The 16,409-nt window shown below is 46.4% G+C and overlaps 1 protein-coding gene across 3 annotated transcripts in view; it reads right to left on the bottom strand.

The window, feature by feature from the left end:
- Window positions 1-217: 217 nt before the first annotated feature.
- The window catches only part of KLHL3 (kelch like family member 3), a 41,154-nt gene continuing 24,962 nt past the window's right edge, over window positions 218-16,409 (bottom strand). For all 3 annotated transcript variants that reach the window (XM_027468401.3, XM_072023575.1, XM_072023576.1), the window contains 10 exons: window positions 15,427-15,536; window positions 10,680-10,796; window positions 9,562-9,711; window positions 6,498-6,615; window positions 5,594-5,791; window positions 4,699-4,800; window positions 2,931-3,059; window positions 1,400-1,540; window positions 1,046-1,189; window positions 218-866 (listed from right to left, as the gene is read on the bottom strand). In XM_027468401.3, the coding sequence (XP_027324202.3) occupies window positions 838-866; window positions 1,046-1,189; window positions 1,400-1,540; window positions 2,931-3,059; window positions 4,699-4,800; window positions 5,594-5,791; window positions 6,498-6,615; window positions 9,562-9,711; window positions 10,680-10,796; window positions 15,427-15,536 (1,238 nt within the window). In that variant the 3' untranslated portion in view covers window positions 218-837. The remainder of the gene's footprint in view (window positions 867-1,045; window positions 1,190-1,399; window positions 1,541-2,930; window positions 3,060-4,698; window positions 4,801-5,593; window positions 5,792-6,497; window positions 6,616-9,561; window positions 9,712-10,679; window positions 10,797-15,426; window positions 15,537-16,409) is intronic.

Here is a 16,409-nt window from a genome sequence, read left to right on the forward strand (position 1 = left end):
GGGCTTTCAGCACAGCTGGCAACACTAGGGAAACACGGGGGTAAGGAATAGTTTCTATTCAAGCAGTATTTGTTTCACAGGAGCAATAAACCATGTCAGAGCAGCACACTTTCTGGGGTTGAGATGTTTTGTGTGGTGGAGTTGCTAAGACGTCAGCCCCAGAGAAGGCAGAGCCCGGGATGTCCCAGCATGTACAGGAAACATCATTCATGGCAAGTAGAAAAATCACACGGTATTTATTTCCACCATACGACAAGTATTTCAGGGATACATACAGTAGTCCAGTGGCATATACAAACATATGACTGAGACAGTGTCACAATCAAGCCAGAGCACCCTGTTCCAGTACATTTCTGCTGACTGCTTTTCTCAGTTGGTACTCAGAAGTTTCCACTGTCAGTAGTAAAGTCCACCCTCCAGGCACAGTGAGCAAAGAGTTCAACCAATGATGTGTACGGAGCATCAGTAGTGAAGAAATCCAGAAGTGTTCATTTTTTACTCACATGCCCAAACGTAGCAGTTTTGTTTCACACAAGAAATTCAGTGCCTGCAGTTCAAAGCACAGTGTTTATCCCATGACACAAGCCATTGAGAAAAACAGTTGATTGCACCACATATAACAAGCAACACCTCGTGTCTAGCATGGAACACGTCCCCAGAGGGATTTTCACTTTGCTAAGCACTCCACCGCAGAGCAGATGATGTTTGTAACGTATCACTTGTCATGCGAAGACTGTGACAGCAATGAGATGGGTCAAGTCAGAGCTCGGTCATCTTCCCAACACCACCTAGCTGGATCCACTTCACTTCTGCTCCTCGCATTGGCTTCATTGTGTGTCACAATGGTTTGTGAATCACAGCCACACCTGTTTTAAGGGGCAGACACACAGTTATAGGAGCAACTCCTTGGTTGCAATGTGGCTAAGAACATGCTGCAAAAGCTAGGCCACATAAAGCACACACAAATTTAAGGTTACAGCTTCAAGAGGCACAGGCCTCAGGTTTATGAATAACCCCACAATAACGTCTCCCATGGACTATGTACCTGCGTAACTCCTCCCCGTGCTCATGCTGGTTGGCAGTAGCGTCCACTTGTCCGTGATGGGGTTGTAGTACTCCACGGAGGCCAAGTTGCAGGAACCATCATCTCCTCCCACCACGTAGAGGAGACCATTCACTGCACACACACCTCAAAGCAGAGCGCAGACAGTTAGACGTGGGCTAACTTCTCCCCCACAACATTGCCTGCCACGCTTTGATTCATTCCCTAGCAGATACCTCATCTTCCATTTTTATTACTTTTTTGCAATACCAATTACTTCTATTACTAGCACAACAGCCACAGGAAAAAACACAGACAACTCCAACTAAGCACTACAGAAACGTATATTGTGGTTACCTGCATTTCTTCTACACATATTCATGTCTGCTACTTGCTTCCAGGTGTTTGTTCCCGGATCATACACTTCCACACTCTTCCTGACTAGGGGACCGTCATGCCCCCCAGTGGCGTATAGCAGCCCGCTGAGAACACCAACACCTGCCAAACAGAGCCAGCATTAGCCAAACATATTGAGGAAACCCTGTTTTCCAGGCCCGAGTCCTTCTCAGATCTGTCTCACAATGTTTTTTCACATTTATTTCATCTCTTTAGACTGACTTGCTCTCTCTTCCCTTTGGCTTTCCAGACTGCTGCACCTCACCCATCTTTATCCTTACCTGCCTGATGGGGCAAACTTGCTTTTAGCCTAATTGCCATTTCCAGCAGCTCTATTTTTGCTCTTCCTGCTGCCTTTGTGCCACTCAGCATTTGCCTATACTCAGCTGTTAGCAATTTAACACTTTAAAAAGTCCATAAGCTAATCTAAGCAAGTAAACACTCTAAGGCTTCTCCACCTGAAAAGCCTCCCGGTGTAGTGAGACAGGGGCACAGGCAGAGTGGCCATCCCTGCCGGGAGGGGACTGCCTTTTCCTCCAGCACTGCCTGCACTGAGGTCACCGCCGGGATTTGGGGATGCTCGTCCTCTCCTCCGCTAGATGTCAGCATGGGGACGGCAATGCCGGGAGCTCCGAGCACGGATTTCCTTTCCTGAGCTGTACGAACAGCTCACACCGCAGCACCGCTTTTGGTGTCATCATCAGCCCCTTCCCGGTGCCTGCTGGAGGGGCAAATGCCGTGCACTTGGGTCACAACCAGAACTTGATGTGCTCGGCTTTCAGTTTGGGAAAAGCAAATTGCAAGGCTATCTGTCAGGCAAGGAAGAGCATTTGTAACACTAAACTTGCCGCTCGTAGTTGTGCTCTCAAAGCAGGGCTCAAAGCAGAGCGTTTTGAGCAAAGAAAACTCACTGAAATCTATCTCACTACAGGTATCAAGACTACAATCCAATCCTTTTTTCCAGCCAGCAAAGATACAAAAAAAAAAAAAAAAAAAAAGTTTTAGCAGGGGCCATTTGAGTTTAATTCTGTTGCCTTGACTTTGTCTACAGGTCAGCCAGTGCAGATGTGCTGCACCAGGAGAATCGGGGAAGATCCAGAAGGAAAATCCACCTGGCAACCCCCAAACGACAGCAAAGAGAAGGCAGAGCAGCATGACTTTCCAGTCCTTGGCTAAGCCTGCAGCTGGCAACTTGGAAAGACAACTCTCTGCTTACAAGTGAGATGCATCTGTTAGAAAAGCTACTTAGAAACACTGAACATTATTTCATTAATCTAGAAATTAATTTCAATTTGGCAGATTTTAATGAAGTCAGAAGAGCTGCTGAGAGCTTCCAAGCAATTATGGCTCTTCTCCTCCTCATGGGAGGGGGGAAAATAACAGGTTGCACTTGCCAACCCAGCAATACTGAAGCGTATTTTTCCTTCCTTTCCAGGAACAGAGGAGAGCCCAGTGATTATCCCCTTTTAAGAACACATCTTGGGGCCAGTACCTGCACCACTGCGCCGAGTGCTCATGTCAGCTACGTAGGTCCATTCGTTCGTGGCTGGGTTGTACTGCTCTACGGTACTAAGGCACTGACGGGACGCTCCATCGTAACCACCCACAGCGTAGAGCTTACCTGGAAGAGAGAAACATTGGCATTATTAGCTTTATGGCTATGACTGACGGCCCCGAGTGAGGACAGATCCTGGCTGAAGCCCTGAGAGACCTGCCCAAACGTGCTGGCATGTCTGGGGAAAACCCTACTGAAAGGATCTGAAGTAGACTCACAGACAGGCGGGCCTGGTTTTAAAGCTGTAAAAGCTGTCAACTAAGTTAAGGAAACATCACAACAGCAGCTTAATTAGAAGCCAAAAGCCCAGAGGGTTTTCCAAATGACTTGTTGGCCCTGGAGAAGAGGTAATATCAAAGCACGTTCTGCTGATCAAGCGTTTCCTCCTGTTCAGGTGCTACATAACAAGGTGAGCTGTCAAAGGTCGGTACTGTACATTAATTACAATATCACATGAGCAATAAATAGGCAATAGCTTCTTAATATAATACCTCCATGGAAACCTAGACCCAATTTTGAAGATTCTGGGCCAAACCAAAACAAACCAATGCTGCTAGGACAGCTGAGGCCAGCCTGCTTACTCATGCCAAGTGATCTTAAGACAGAAGAAATCCCAGGAGACCTTCACAGCACGGTATGTTTATCCCCCCTGCAACTCAACTCAATGAAACCTGGACAACAGCTACCTAACGAGAATATAAGAGTATTATCAGACGTCACGGGACTACACCATACATGAAACAAGACTGATGCTACACGAAAAACCTCGTTCACACTCATACACTCTCCTTGTCTCCCTTTACCCCCTACTAGCTTTGTACACAGCTCCACTCACAGCCTCCTCAGGCTGTGATCATCAGATCTTTGCAACTGTGCACCTCCTGTGCTGTTGCCTGCTCCACACCATACTAATTGGAAACTGTTATGCCACGCTAAAGATAAGGTCAAACAAAACCTTTCGTTTGCTTCAGAACTGATTTTGCTAAATGAAGCAAAAGGTTCCTATCTAAGTTGCTCCTTCTCCTGGATCACAACCAAGTTGCTCAGTTCCAGCTCGTTCAAGCTGGGTGCTGACACATCCGTGCCAACAGCTGCTGCTGCGATCCTCAAAGCGCCCTCCTCGCTCACCTCGCCTACCTCATTCCCAAGCTGCCGCAGTATCAGCGTTTGCTATCGTCAGTCCCTGGTCATTTACGAACCTGACTAAGTTATGCCATGCATGCCTGAAAGCCTGATGTCAATAAACACAGGTTTTAGTATTCTTGCCAAACCACCAGCTTGGGGCTGTGGGATGAACTATGCTCCTGTTCTCTCGCTGAGCAGATTTTCTGCAATGAGTGCTTTTTCCACATACTGTCTGCTGATGGCAACAGCGCACACTGCATGGCAGTTTGCTTTTATCAGCCAGCAGCAGCTCAGGAAGAATAAGATTCACAGAAACTGGCACACACCTAATGGCATGCACAGAAAGCACGGGCTGGTCTCATACAGGTCTGAGGTTCTTGGAAAGCTACACGTGATTTTTCACCAAGATAAGAAGAATGGAAAAAAGCTACAAAGATTATGTCATATGTAATAAATCTTCACCAACTGAAGACAACTTAAAGAACAGATCCTGCAGTTGCTTCCTGCTGCACTTAACCGTTCAGGCCCCAATTTGACACAGTAACATTTGCTTGGTAGAAATGGCTGCTGATGTTCTTACCCTCCACAACTCCAACTCCAACACTGCTTCTTCTTGTGTTCATGGGAGCCACAAAAAACCACTCATTGGTTTTATAGCTATAGGCCTCAACAGATGCCAGACCTAGTTAAAAAGGGGATACACAGGTTTTCTAATTAAAAAAAAAGAGAAGAGAAAAAGATTGGTGTTGCACTTTCATCTGCCTTCCACCTCCTCCCCAGCCTGTAATTCCCCCCACACACTCCTACAACCCAATTTTGCAGTCCCTTTCCTTTCGGGCTGGGGCCAGCATGTTAACACCATTTCTCCAGCAGCTGGAAAAATTGTTATCACATAGACCCTGTCCCGGGACACCAAAGTGGAGCAGAGTCCAGATTCCAAGCCCAAAAGTCCACATTCTTTCATGCACTATCAAATGTTCACACAAAGGTTTAAAAATTACCCCAGACCCTATTTTATTGTACTCAGCACCAGCTGAGATAGTCAGTTTAAGGCTTAACCAAGTGGCAAGGCTCTACAGCAGAGGTGTCAATCTAAACATGCAGTTTTATGCCAAACTAACTCCCAGACACACATACTCCATAAATGGCCTTGTTCACATTTCATTCATGTTATGCTAATTTTAACTAAAACTGGGAAAAATCCCTTTTATAAGAACAGAATAAGAATGTTCACATAAAGAACAACACTGAAAGAACCGTATCACTACAGGAAAAAAGCCTTGGTGACACATGCTGCAATTACTGAAGGGTCAGAGCGAGCATATGGTTAGGTACAACACAATATGCCCAGTCTCTGGCTCATTCTCTCTAGAGAAATTGCTCTGGAGCCTCACTCAAGCTCTGCAAACTTTGCTGGGGGCTCTGAAAACACTGTTTTGGATCAGGCAGTGCCTGGTTTCTGTTCAGCCACCTACCTGTGCTGCCATCAAAGCCGCCCACTGCATACAGGAGATCGTTGAGCACAGCTGCTCCTAAAGTGCTTCTTCTCTCCTGCATGCTGGCTATGGAGGTCCACTGGTCCTTCACGCCATCGTACACGTCGACGGTGCGTACCCTCAGCGACCCGTTAAAGCCCCCGACAGCATAAACATTGCCAGCCATAAATACAACACCTGGTAAAAGAGGAGAGAGATTTTATGGAGGTTTTACAAACAGCTTAGGAGCCAAGTATCATCAGATGTCTGCCAGGGTTTGTAAGACAGCAGGGAAGAGCAGAACGTGTGCAAGCCTTGAGCATTTTCTGCAGGTTAGGAGCTCTGGAGCCAAGCATGATAAAATACGTGTCATAAGGATAGTGAAATGCACATAAACACACAGCAACAGAAGGCACAGATGGATTTCAGATCTGAATGAAAGGTTTTTCTGAGTCAGAGAGGATACCAAATGGTGATCCACATTCACATCCATCTCATACATCTTCAGATGAACACTCAGCTTACAGATCCATTCTCCATCACCCCCTTAGCACAGCAAGGGCCTGACTCAGCTCCTGTGATTTTCTCTAGGAAACTGGCAAGGAAAACTGGATGCCTGTGGACTTCCACAGCCAGCGGGACAGGAGAAGGAGGAAAAACAGAGGAACAACCAGGAGAGAGAGATGATGAAGCAAGGGGACAGGCAGAAACAACCCCTATAAAAACAGGGCATCCACCTGAATGTGAAGGACATGTGTATAGTGAAAGAAGACAAAGAATGGCAAAGAGCCCAGTTTGAGACTGGGGGCAGAGAGGAAGGCTGAAGGGATTGAGGACACAACTGTCCAGCCCAGAAAAGCTGCACAGGGAAAATAAAGAAGGCTGTAAGAAACATTCCCATTACCTGCTCTGCATCTCCGGGAGGGAAGCTCAGCAACCTGATCCCACCGTTCTTCCTCAAAATCATAGCACTCCACACTGCGAATGGCTTTGGGCGCTTGCCCGCCCACCACAATCATCACCTGGAGAGGGAAGATGAGAGCTGGGACACCTCAGACATCAGCCCAGGCAGCTGCTCTCTGAAAAGAAACCATCAGCACAACCTGGTCTAGAGCAGCTGCCACCTAAATGCTGCAAGCCCACCAAAAGCTTCAGCAGAGACAACTATTTAAGTCAATTCTATTATTGGGGGAGTAAAACTATTTACCTTTTAATACAAACTAAGTGTGGCAGCCCCCATTAACCCTTCCTCACCATTTCCAAAGTGGGCAACCTGCCCTATTTCCCCCCAAAACACAGAATTGCTTTGTACCACGGTGCGTGCACGACTCACTGCAGAAATACTTTTAAGTGAAGAAGATTCCAGCGTAATTTCCACAGCCAGCCCACTCTTTAGTCATTATCTCCATGGTGGTGCTAAAAATAATCGATGCCACTTAGCAAATAAAACCTGACAGCTGTATTGCCACCTGCAGGGAAGATGACACTTGGGGAAATCAGGACTATTAAGACCCAGGGATGCTGGACTGCTGAAGGAAGTGATTTGTCAGCTTCATTAGGGCCTCTGGCTGCGACGTGTGTTGATGCAAATCTAGTAATTAAGCCTTAAATTCCTCACGTTAGGGAAAAGAAAAATCTACATGAAGGTAATCAACAGCAAATCTCAGGGGCATAAGAAATCCTCTGCCAGGTCAGTCTAAGAGTCCACCTAGACCCAGCTCCCATTTCTAGCAACAGTGAGCAGAGGACACTGGGGGAAAACAAGAAGACATGGACCATGTGCAGTGTGATCCTTCCCAGATCTGTCCTGCCTGCTACCAGCAGCTCTCAGCTCGAGGACACCCCACTGACACATGCACAGGCAGTGTCCAAACCTCCAGCATTCACAAATGTCACTACCTGTACTTTGTTCTGAACACGTTTCCTTCTGCCCCTTCACAGCTATGGAAAAGGAGGATTCGTTCCCTTATCACAGGGAACAGCAGGAGCAAACACTGCCCAAGACAGTGTGATTTTTACAAGGCCAAGGAGCTGGAAGCGAGATAAGTGGGCTTCAAACATAGTCAAAGAGCGGACGGTACTGGCTTTAGCCTCTGCAAGGCGGCTGCGGGTAGCTGAGGGGATAAGATCAACACTTGAGGTCACTCAGGTGTGGAGCTCAACCCCCACCGCGGCTGCCTTAAAAGTACAGGGCCAGACAAGCATCTGAAGTATTGCACGAGTATGAAAACAGTGAACTGCTTGATCTAGGAAGATGGAAACACGACCTTAGAAAGCAAATTCAGTCCAAGTTAGCAGTCTAACTGCTAATTGTGTAACAGTTTCCCATGGAAAGCTACAGAGGTTCCAACAATTACAGACCTGAGGGGTTTCACAGCAGGAATGAGCTCAGAGTCTCTCAGTAACTGGACTGCTGGAAGATCAGCACCTTCCCCCATTTAACTCTTTACAGTTAAAAAGAAGGGAGAACAGACCCTCAGAAAATTTGGGTTTGTACTCGTAGGTCATGCTAAAGAACACATTGAGAACCTCTGAAGTCACTGGATCACCGTTCATTTTTCATCCTTAACTTCTTTAGTCCTTGACGAAGGGTTATGTGGCCCTTCATGATGCCCCCAAAGCTATCTTCTACCAACTCCACCTCAGTGCCAGCAGGTAGAACAGACAAACACACTGACGTGCTCTACAGAACTGCAATTTCTTGACGAACCTTTCAGTAACTGAACATCTGAACACTCCCTCATAGCACAGATCACATATGCCATGCCACAGAACAGGCTCCCTATTATTTGTCCTTAGAAAAATAACACAGTGTGGTTTTGACATCTTACAATCTCTGAAAAGCTTGTTAATAACTTCAGTGACAGTCTGGTGAGAGACATTACGATGAACTGCATTTATCTCCAGGGCACGGGTTAAACAGTTTCTGTTGTCATTTTCTCCTCACTAACAAAGCAGAGGCCAGAGCATCACATGCCTCCGGGACAAACGCAGGGAGTAACAAGGATTATTTATTCAGTAGCTGCTTTCAGTCTATTGAAATTTGCTTCAGACTTCCTGCTCACATGTCTGGTTGCCGTTGTTTCCTGCTTTCCTGCCTTCTGAGTAAGGAGACAGAAAAATGACAGGCACCGATGGTGATCCTCCCCAGCAGGGCTCCACCACAGCACCAGGAACCCGCAGAAACCTCAGCAGCTCTCCAGGCAGCTGCCTGCAGCCGCTGTCACTGCGGGTCACTGATCCTCAGGCCATAGCTCCAGGAGCAACAGTCGCTCCCCAAACCACTTGTGGCTGACAAAATGTTTTGAGAGCAGAGCCCTGTCCTTAGGAGCAGAGATATTGCTTCCTCTGTGGGTTTCGCATTTATCAAACTTAATTATACACCCTCAGTGGGTATAGGCAGTACCAGAAGAGGGAGTAAAGCGATTCAAAGAATTACGAGTAGCATTATTCAACCAAGATCCGTTTTTCCAGCTGATTTCCCCAGCAGGTGATGGCACGCTCCCCTTCCACATCAATGACTTTTGCTCTTTAACAAAACTGATGTAAACTCCCGTTATCTTCACTGACGATATTAAGATCTGACCTCAGCTGATTTTTGCTTGTGTCTTCAGCCCTGCTCAGCCTCAGCAGATGATAGCTGCACATGCATTAACCCCTAGCATCCAAGCAGCACCAATTATAAAATGACAGGGCCTATTCTCCGAGCAGTTCCCTCCCCGTGCCGCTCACCCAACAAAAGGATTGAGGACTGGCCATAATATATAGGAAATACAACACACATCCTGCTCTCAGACTTTCCTCTAATGGGCTCAGAGCAATTGAAAAGAAAACAATTAGGAGTTAGTAAAAGTACTGTGGTAAGCACATAAGCTCCTTTCAAAGACAGAAAACGCCACCAGTTATACTGTGAGAGGTGTCACGAAGTGACATTTTCCCTCCTGTTTTTGGACGAGAACTCAGCTTACCTTTGGCAGGCTAACGGGAGTCCTCGGCTTTGTTCTGGGATTCTTGATCAATTGCCTTTGATCCAGAGGAAGCAAATGATACTTCATGGCCTCGATAAGGAAATCTTTACATGTGTTGTTATTTTTGATTAAAGCTTCTTCTTCAACTGTCTGAGAACATGCACACACATGAAAGATCATTTAAAGTTAAGGACTCGGTATCTCAGGTCAAAAGAGAGCTCTGCATTGAAACTGGAGCTTCTTTTCTGAAGTACCAAGACAGAAAATGCACAAGACAGAATGCCAGTTCTTTCCCAAGAAACAAATGCATTAACATCTAGGCTCCCCTTCTTCCAGTATCACTAAACAGCACCAGTTCTCCCTCTATTTTATCACCCCCTGTCAAGCACCAAGTAACTCAACACAGGAGAATTTACCAGGAGTTTGGGTGCAAAATAATTTGAGTCAGAACTTTAAAGGTGAGGCAATATCTGTTACTGGATAAGACGATACAGTTGAGACAGACATGGGTGCATCTCATGTGTATCCATTTTATTTCAATTGTATTGCTTTTTTTTCAGACATATGTTGAAAGCTTAGCAGTCAGAGAGCCCATCAGCCTCTTCTTTGTGGATTCTTGGCTCATTATTGAGGCCCAGATCCCAGGAATTAACTTGTCAAGAGCAATCTCTAAATCAGACTCTGACTGACAACATCTCACCTGCCAGTCACACAGACCTATCTCCATAGATCCTGCTCCTGCACAGAACACTTCTTAAGCCAAAACTATCACACATGCACTAGGGAAAAAAACTGTACAGCCCTGTAAGAGCATGACCTGAATATTTTCTGGGTGAAAAATCCTGAGATATTTACTTTTAAATGCTTCCACCAAGACTGGCAGGAGCTTAGCTCTCGGCACTGCCAGGCAGAGCACAGGTCACATTTTGTAAGAAGGTTTCTGTGTGCGTGCATGTGTGCACACACAGATTTCAGATTCCACCCAATTTTTCCATTTTATTCCTGTGTACAGACTCAGCTACATAAAAATAACCATCTCAGAAGCAAACAGCCAAGACACTGATTAAGGAGCTTCCATCAGCTTTAGTGCAATATTAATTACTTATTTGCAGACTAACCTGTACAAGATAATCTCTGGGCAAAAGGGGCAGGCGAACGTGCTCCATCAGCTTAGCCATGTGCTCTAAGCGAGACTCCTTCTCATAATTTATCCAAGAAATAACCGCTTCAAAGACCTGCACAGATAAAAATACAATTAATGTACAAAAGAGAACAGGCTTGCAGTCACCTGCCCAAAATCAGGAGCATTGTGATTTCGCAATGTCAAAGGAAGGAGATGCGAGATCCCTATCAAACAAACAGATGAAAAAGTCAGGACAGTATGCAAAGAGCTCAGGCACCACAGTAGCCGAGAGGCGAGCTGACTGTGCATGTTAATAAGCAACTCCATATCTCGATGTGCTGTATCGCTCTCAGAGCTGAGCGTGTGTCCAGGACAATCATGCACCTCTTGTACAGTAAGGAGTACTGGAAGGCGGCCAGGAAACTTAATTAGCCTTTTGACATTTGCAGTGGACATTATTCATGAAATCAGCCACAACGATTACTACTGATAACAAAGATCGCCCCTCCTGGAGCCTGTTCTCATGGCAAGTCGCTGCCTCACTGTATTTAATCCATGCACCAGTGCTCCCCAACCCAGGAAACCCACAGGACAGATTCACCCCACTCAGCACTGCATTTATTTCACTGCTCAAAATGCCCAGATACTACAGGCAGGGCTGCACTTCCCACAGGAAAACAAGGGCACGATGGACTTCTGGTCTGAGCCCAAACGTAGTTTTATTTCTGGATGCAGCCCGTGCAGATGAGGACCCAAACTTTGGCTCCGTGACACGCTGCGCACAAACAGCCCCGTGCAGCAGAGCGCCCTGTGCGATGGACAAACGTGTACTGAAGTGTCCTACATGATCCGTGCATGAATATGCATGTACTTACATAACTGTCAGCCACACTCCTCCCCAAAGAAAGGCCTAAAAACGTCACTGGGAGTGTAAAATGCTTCCTGAAAAAAGGCACAAAGGCAAGGCAAGGGGCTGGTGCTGTCTCAGATACTGCACAGCAGGATATTGATCCTCACAGTGGAGTTTCCCCACAGAGTCAGAATTAAATTCTGACACTTAACTCGCACCTACGGGCAAAATTATGCCACTGATCCTGCTCTCCAGTTACTGGGGAGGACCTGGACGCATCCCTCATGCACACAGCCCGTGGTGCTGCAACCCCCTCACCCCAGCACACCAAGCCCATGCCCGTGGCTTCAACTTCCCTCCAGGGTCACCACCTGGTCAGGCCAATTTGCAAAGCTATTTTTTCTTTCTTTCCAGTCCCCCCAGCAAACCATTTCTTTGGTCCAAGGTCAGTAATTTGACAGCATTAACTTGAACCGAGGGCACTGCCTCTCGGTCCCCAGTTGTTGCCAAGAAATGTATTTGCGGGAGGCACCGCCGGTCGCTTCCTCGCACAAAGGAGAGGCAGAGTGCAAAGGGGTTTCCTCCTCTTTGCTGAACTATACACTTAAAAAAACAAGTGAGCAGTAAAGCAGGAGCCTCATTTCCTATGCCAACAACCGCTCTTGCTGAACTGCTTGGAATTCAGGAAGCTGCAGCAAGGATTTCAGCAACGCAACGGGGAGCCCTGTAATCAAACCCCAGCAAGCGCAGAGGCAAATAACTACTCCAGAACCTTGAAGTATTTTTAAGCACAAATAAATAAACAAACAAACTATTTCACTTCAGCTACAAGGCATTTAAAATGGAAAGTAGGTTGTTAAGAGATTTTTAATTGCAAATGAGCATGGTAGGAGCATAAAGCGATGTTTAGCCCACAAACATGCTTTTCATTAACCTCTTCCGCACCAGCAGAACAGGTCACTGGACTGGAAGATATCCAGCTGCAGATCAAGATGACAGTGAAAAATTGTTAAAGGGAGGTAAAGCAGCAAGTGTGTATGAGGAATTAACCCTCCTTGATGCTGGAGACTATTCCAGAGGTAGGCACACGCTGACTACCCCGCTGCTCCTACTCCAAAAATAACAGAAATTTTTCAAGTCACCCACTGGCATCTCCCATTGGCTCTAATTTTAAGAAATGCGGTAAAAAAAATCTTAATCTGAGACACCGATCTCTCAATTTAAAGGCTGTCAGTCGCCACATCTGTTTCCAGTGCCCTGCAGAACTGGGATCCCTGCCCTGTCCCTGGCTCAAGTCGCATTTGATCAGAGCAGAGGCATGGGCTGGGTTCATGGCCAGCACCTGTAGGGGCAGCCCCAGAGCTGGGGAGCAGCAGATTTCCCACTCCATGGAGCAGGCAGGTAAAGCCTGGACAGGTAGACAGGTAAACCCTTCACACCACCTGAGCACACACAGACATTTTCACAGCCTCTGCAGGGAAAAATCCAGTTGTGAGATGCTCCCAGCACTGAGGACCAAACTCTGCATCAACTCCTGTTGCATACTAGGAGTGGTCAATTAATGGGCTCTGTGTACGGTCCCCAAAATAAAAAATCCCAACCCTCCCAGAAGTTTTTCGTCACTATTCAGAGGTGGGAGAAGCCGTTTGTTGAGGGCTGGAAGCCCCTCCATTTTACTCATAGTTAGTAAATACAAGCAAACATGATTTTTTAACAGTTTTTCCTTGCTTGCACACACCGTTATAATTACAGAGTAAATTAGGTCAGGTGCAGAAAGCACCAATAAAACTGTCTTTAGGGTACTTAACTATAGCAAAAGGAGCAGCCATGGACCAAACCCAACTTCTGTCCTAGGCCAGCAGGACCCGTGCAACTGCAGAGGCTGGCAACAGCAAGGGGGGAAGGACAGAAGGGATGATAATCTCTGATTAAAGGGGAAAATTCCTTGGAGTAGTCGTCTTACAACTAAATCATTTCTGTGGCAGCAAACAATTTTTGTAGTCACGATAGCCTAGGGACATTGTTATGCCAAAATCTGCAGAGATAAAGAACACATTTTATTAGGCCAATCAGTGTTAGTCTGGGGGATGGCAGAGGAAGGGGAGAACATGCAAGCTTTTGGGCACACGCCTGGTCTGGAAGCATATTAGGGGCAACTCTCCCCTCCGGGGCTCGCTGCCTTCTGGCCCTGCTGGGACTCAGCTGTAACTCCTCCACCTCCCAAGAGATGGGAATGCTCTGGCTCATGGGCTGCAGCACGGGACACAGCAAGAACAGGAGCACGAAAGCTTCTCACGAAGTGTTTGGGACAATTTAACCCTCAGACATCTGTAGCATGTGCTTGCTTACATCTTACTGCTAAAAAATAGTTATCCTCCGTCATGCACACACACATATAAATGTGTGTGGAAATGCACTCATAGATATTTAGACCAAACACATTAGCAGATAGGAAGAATAAAGGTCAGGAAAACTGCTCGTCTGTCACACTGAAGCTAATACAAAGCAGCAGCCTACCACTCTGCCCTCAGTTTTCAGCAGGTCTTTGGACTCCAGCACATATTTCACATTTATACTCAAATCCCATTCTCTGCCTCTCTCCTGTTACTGGTAGCTGTTGCTTTGAATGTACAGCTAATGCTTCCATTTCCCTGCACTGACTTGCATATTCAACTTTTAGAACCATCTACAGAAATACTGCTTTGATTGTGTAAAGCTGAGAAGAGGGAGCAAACACTTTGATTTCTCTGGGCTCATGGCCAATAAAAGCTTTTTAACAATGCTGCACAGGACTGGAAAAATTGGTTACTAAACTTGCACTTCCCTTTGCAGACGGCTTGGTTCACGCAAAGCAATTCTGCCGTGAGTTCACACTATTTGTTTTTTCCCTTTTGGCCCTGCCTGTGTGGCACAGATCAGCACCCCACCGAGACGCCCACACTGGCCCAAGCCCTACGGAAACGCACTCCCAGAGCCTCCCAGTTTGCTGGCTGTGGATCTGAACAAAGTGTGTCTCCATCCACACCTCGCGTGCTGCAGGTTTTCTGGCAAGCTTCGCGGCCTGTATGGGCCCAAGCACATGCACATCTGCAGCACAGATGGACTGGGCAGGACGGGTGCACACACCTAGGCCAGCTGAGGACACCACAGCAGCACTTAACACACCGGGGTCCAGCCCCACCCCATCAAAACTGGGGGCCTGAAGTTACAAGCCAGGTGACCCTCAAGCTCTGTTGTAGCCTCTACAGGTGTCCACCTCCCTGTAGTGATGATTCAGAGGGAAAGACTTGAAGCACACAGCCCAGAAGCCTGCTGCAGGTCATGACAAAGAGGACCTGGAGTTCCCTGAGTGCCACAACCACTGCTTGTGCTCCTTCCTGGGACTACAGACAACATGAGATGGTTCAACATTTCAGCCTCAAAAAAACAAAACAGTGCCTTATTTCCCTCTTCCATTAAAAAAAAAATATTCATGATAGAAAAATAGTTCTTTCCTTCTCTGTTGTGGGCCTTCTTTACTTGTTCTGTCCAAGGTGCAACAGAAGGCAGTACTCCTCCCTGGTGCAGTGCAATTCACCTACTTTTGAGGTTTTACAACAGGTAATACAAGCTTTACATCAACAACAGATGGGAGATTCCTAGTTGGAATTCAGTTCTGTCCCCCAGGGCTTTTGGAAGAGACACAGACCTGAGAATCATTACTTCCTATAAAGAACAACCAATTGAAGGTCATTTTCATGCGTTTTAAGGAATTGCGCTATTTTAAATTCTCCTTTCGTGAGCTCTGTTAGAAAATGGCCCCTAAAGAGCATAACACGAGAACAGTTTCCAATGTAATATCTAGAAACATTCAGCATTCTTAAATTCACTGTTGCTATATGATTTACTGTACCTTTTCTTCAGAGGAGACTGTGAGCTTGTCACTTGATATTAAACTGCAAACCTGGTCCAGACTAAGGCTAAGAAATTCTTCTCCTAGCATCACCTCTGGAAAGTGCTGCTCTGTTCAACAAATGAAAAAGGGGAACACAAAATTATAATGAAATCCATTCTTTAAGTCAATGGAAGGGCTTCAGCATTCAGAGAACTGCTATCGTTACAGCTCTGGGCAACCAAGACAAACACCACACTGCAACCGAATGGCCGAACAAAAAGAAAATAGTCTCAGAGGAGGCTAAGAAATGAGATGTTATTTGAAGTAACACAAGCTCCACGAGACTCTTTTGTAAACGGCAATAAAACATAAAATGGAGCTTAACTTTCTGCAAAGCCACGAGGTACTTTCCAGTGGCAGATATGATTACTAGTGGCAATTGAGAAAAGAGTCGATACTTTCCTAAAGCAGTAAGTAAGCTGGCTACCTTGGGATTCAATTCTTGCCCGTTTCAACAACCTACTCAGAAGCAAATCTGCTCAACACTTAGATGAGAGACTCCGTCGAGGGTGCCTGGTATTTGCAGTTATTTCAAGCAAAGCCAACTGTCAACAAGCACCAGCCAAACACAGTCAGTTTGGTGCACTCAGGCCAGCAGTGAATAGGGAAGGATCCCAGAGCACCCAGCTGGATCTGTGTGCACGAAGGGGCGTACAGAGAAATAGGCAAGAGGGAAGCCTCGTTCCATGCACACATATGGGATCTCCCCTTCCACCTTTTAATTTTTCCTCAAAAACGTATAAATTTCAGCTTCCCCCTCCTCTAAACCCTTAGCACCCATCTTCCCAGGCAGCCTTGCCTCTTCCTACTCAGACTGCAACCGTACAAATTTCTCCTCCCTTTTTTTGCCTCCAAATTCCTCCATGCTGTAACTTTGGGAGCCACCTGAAAACAAAATACAGCAATTCACATCTCCGGCTGTAATCCCAAACTGGAAGAAT

This window comes from Anas platyrhynchos, chromosome 14, assembly GCF_047663525.1.
Source record: "Anas platyrhynchos isolate ZD024472 breed Pekin duck chromosome 14, IASCAAS_PekinDuck_T2T, whole genome shotgun sequence".
NCBI lineage: Eukaryota > Metazoa > Chordata > Aves > Anseriformes > Anatidae > Anas > Anas platyrhynchos.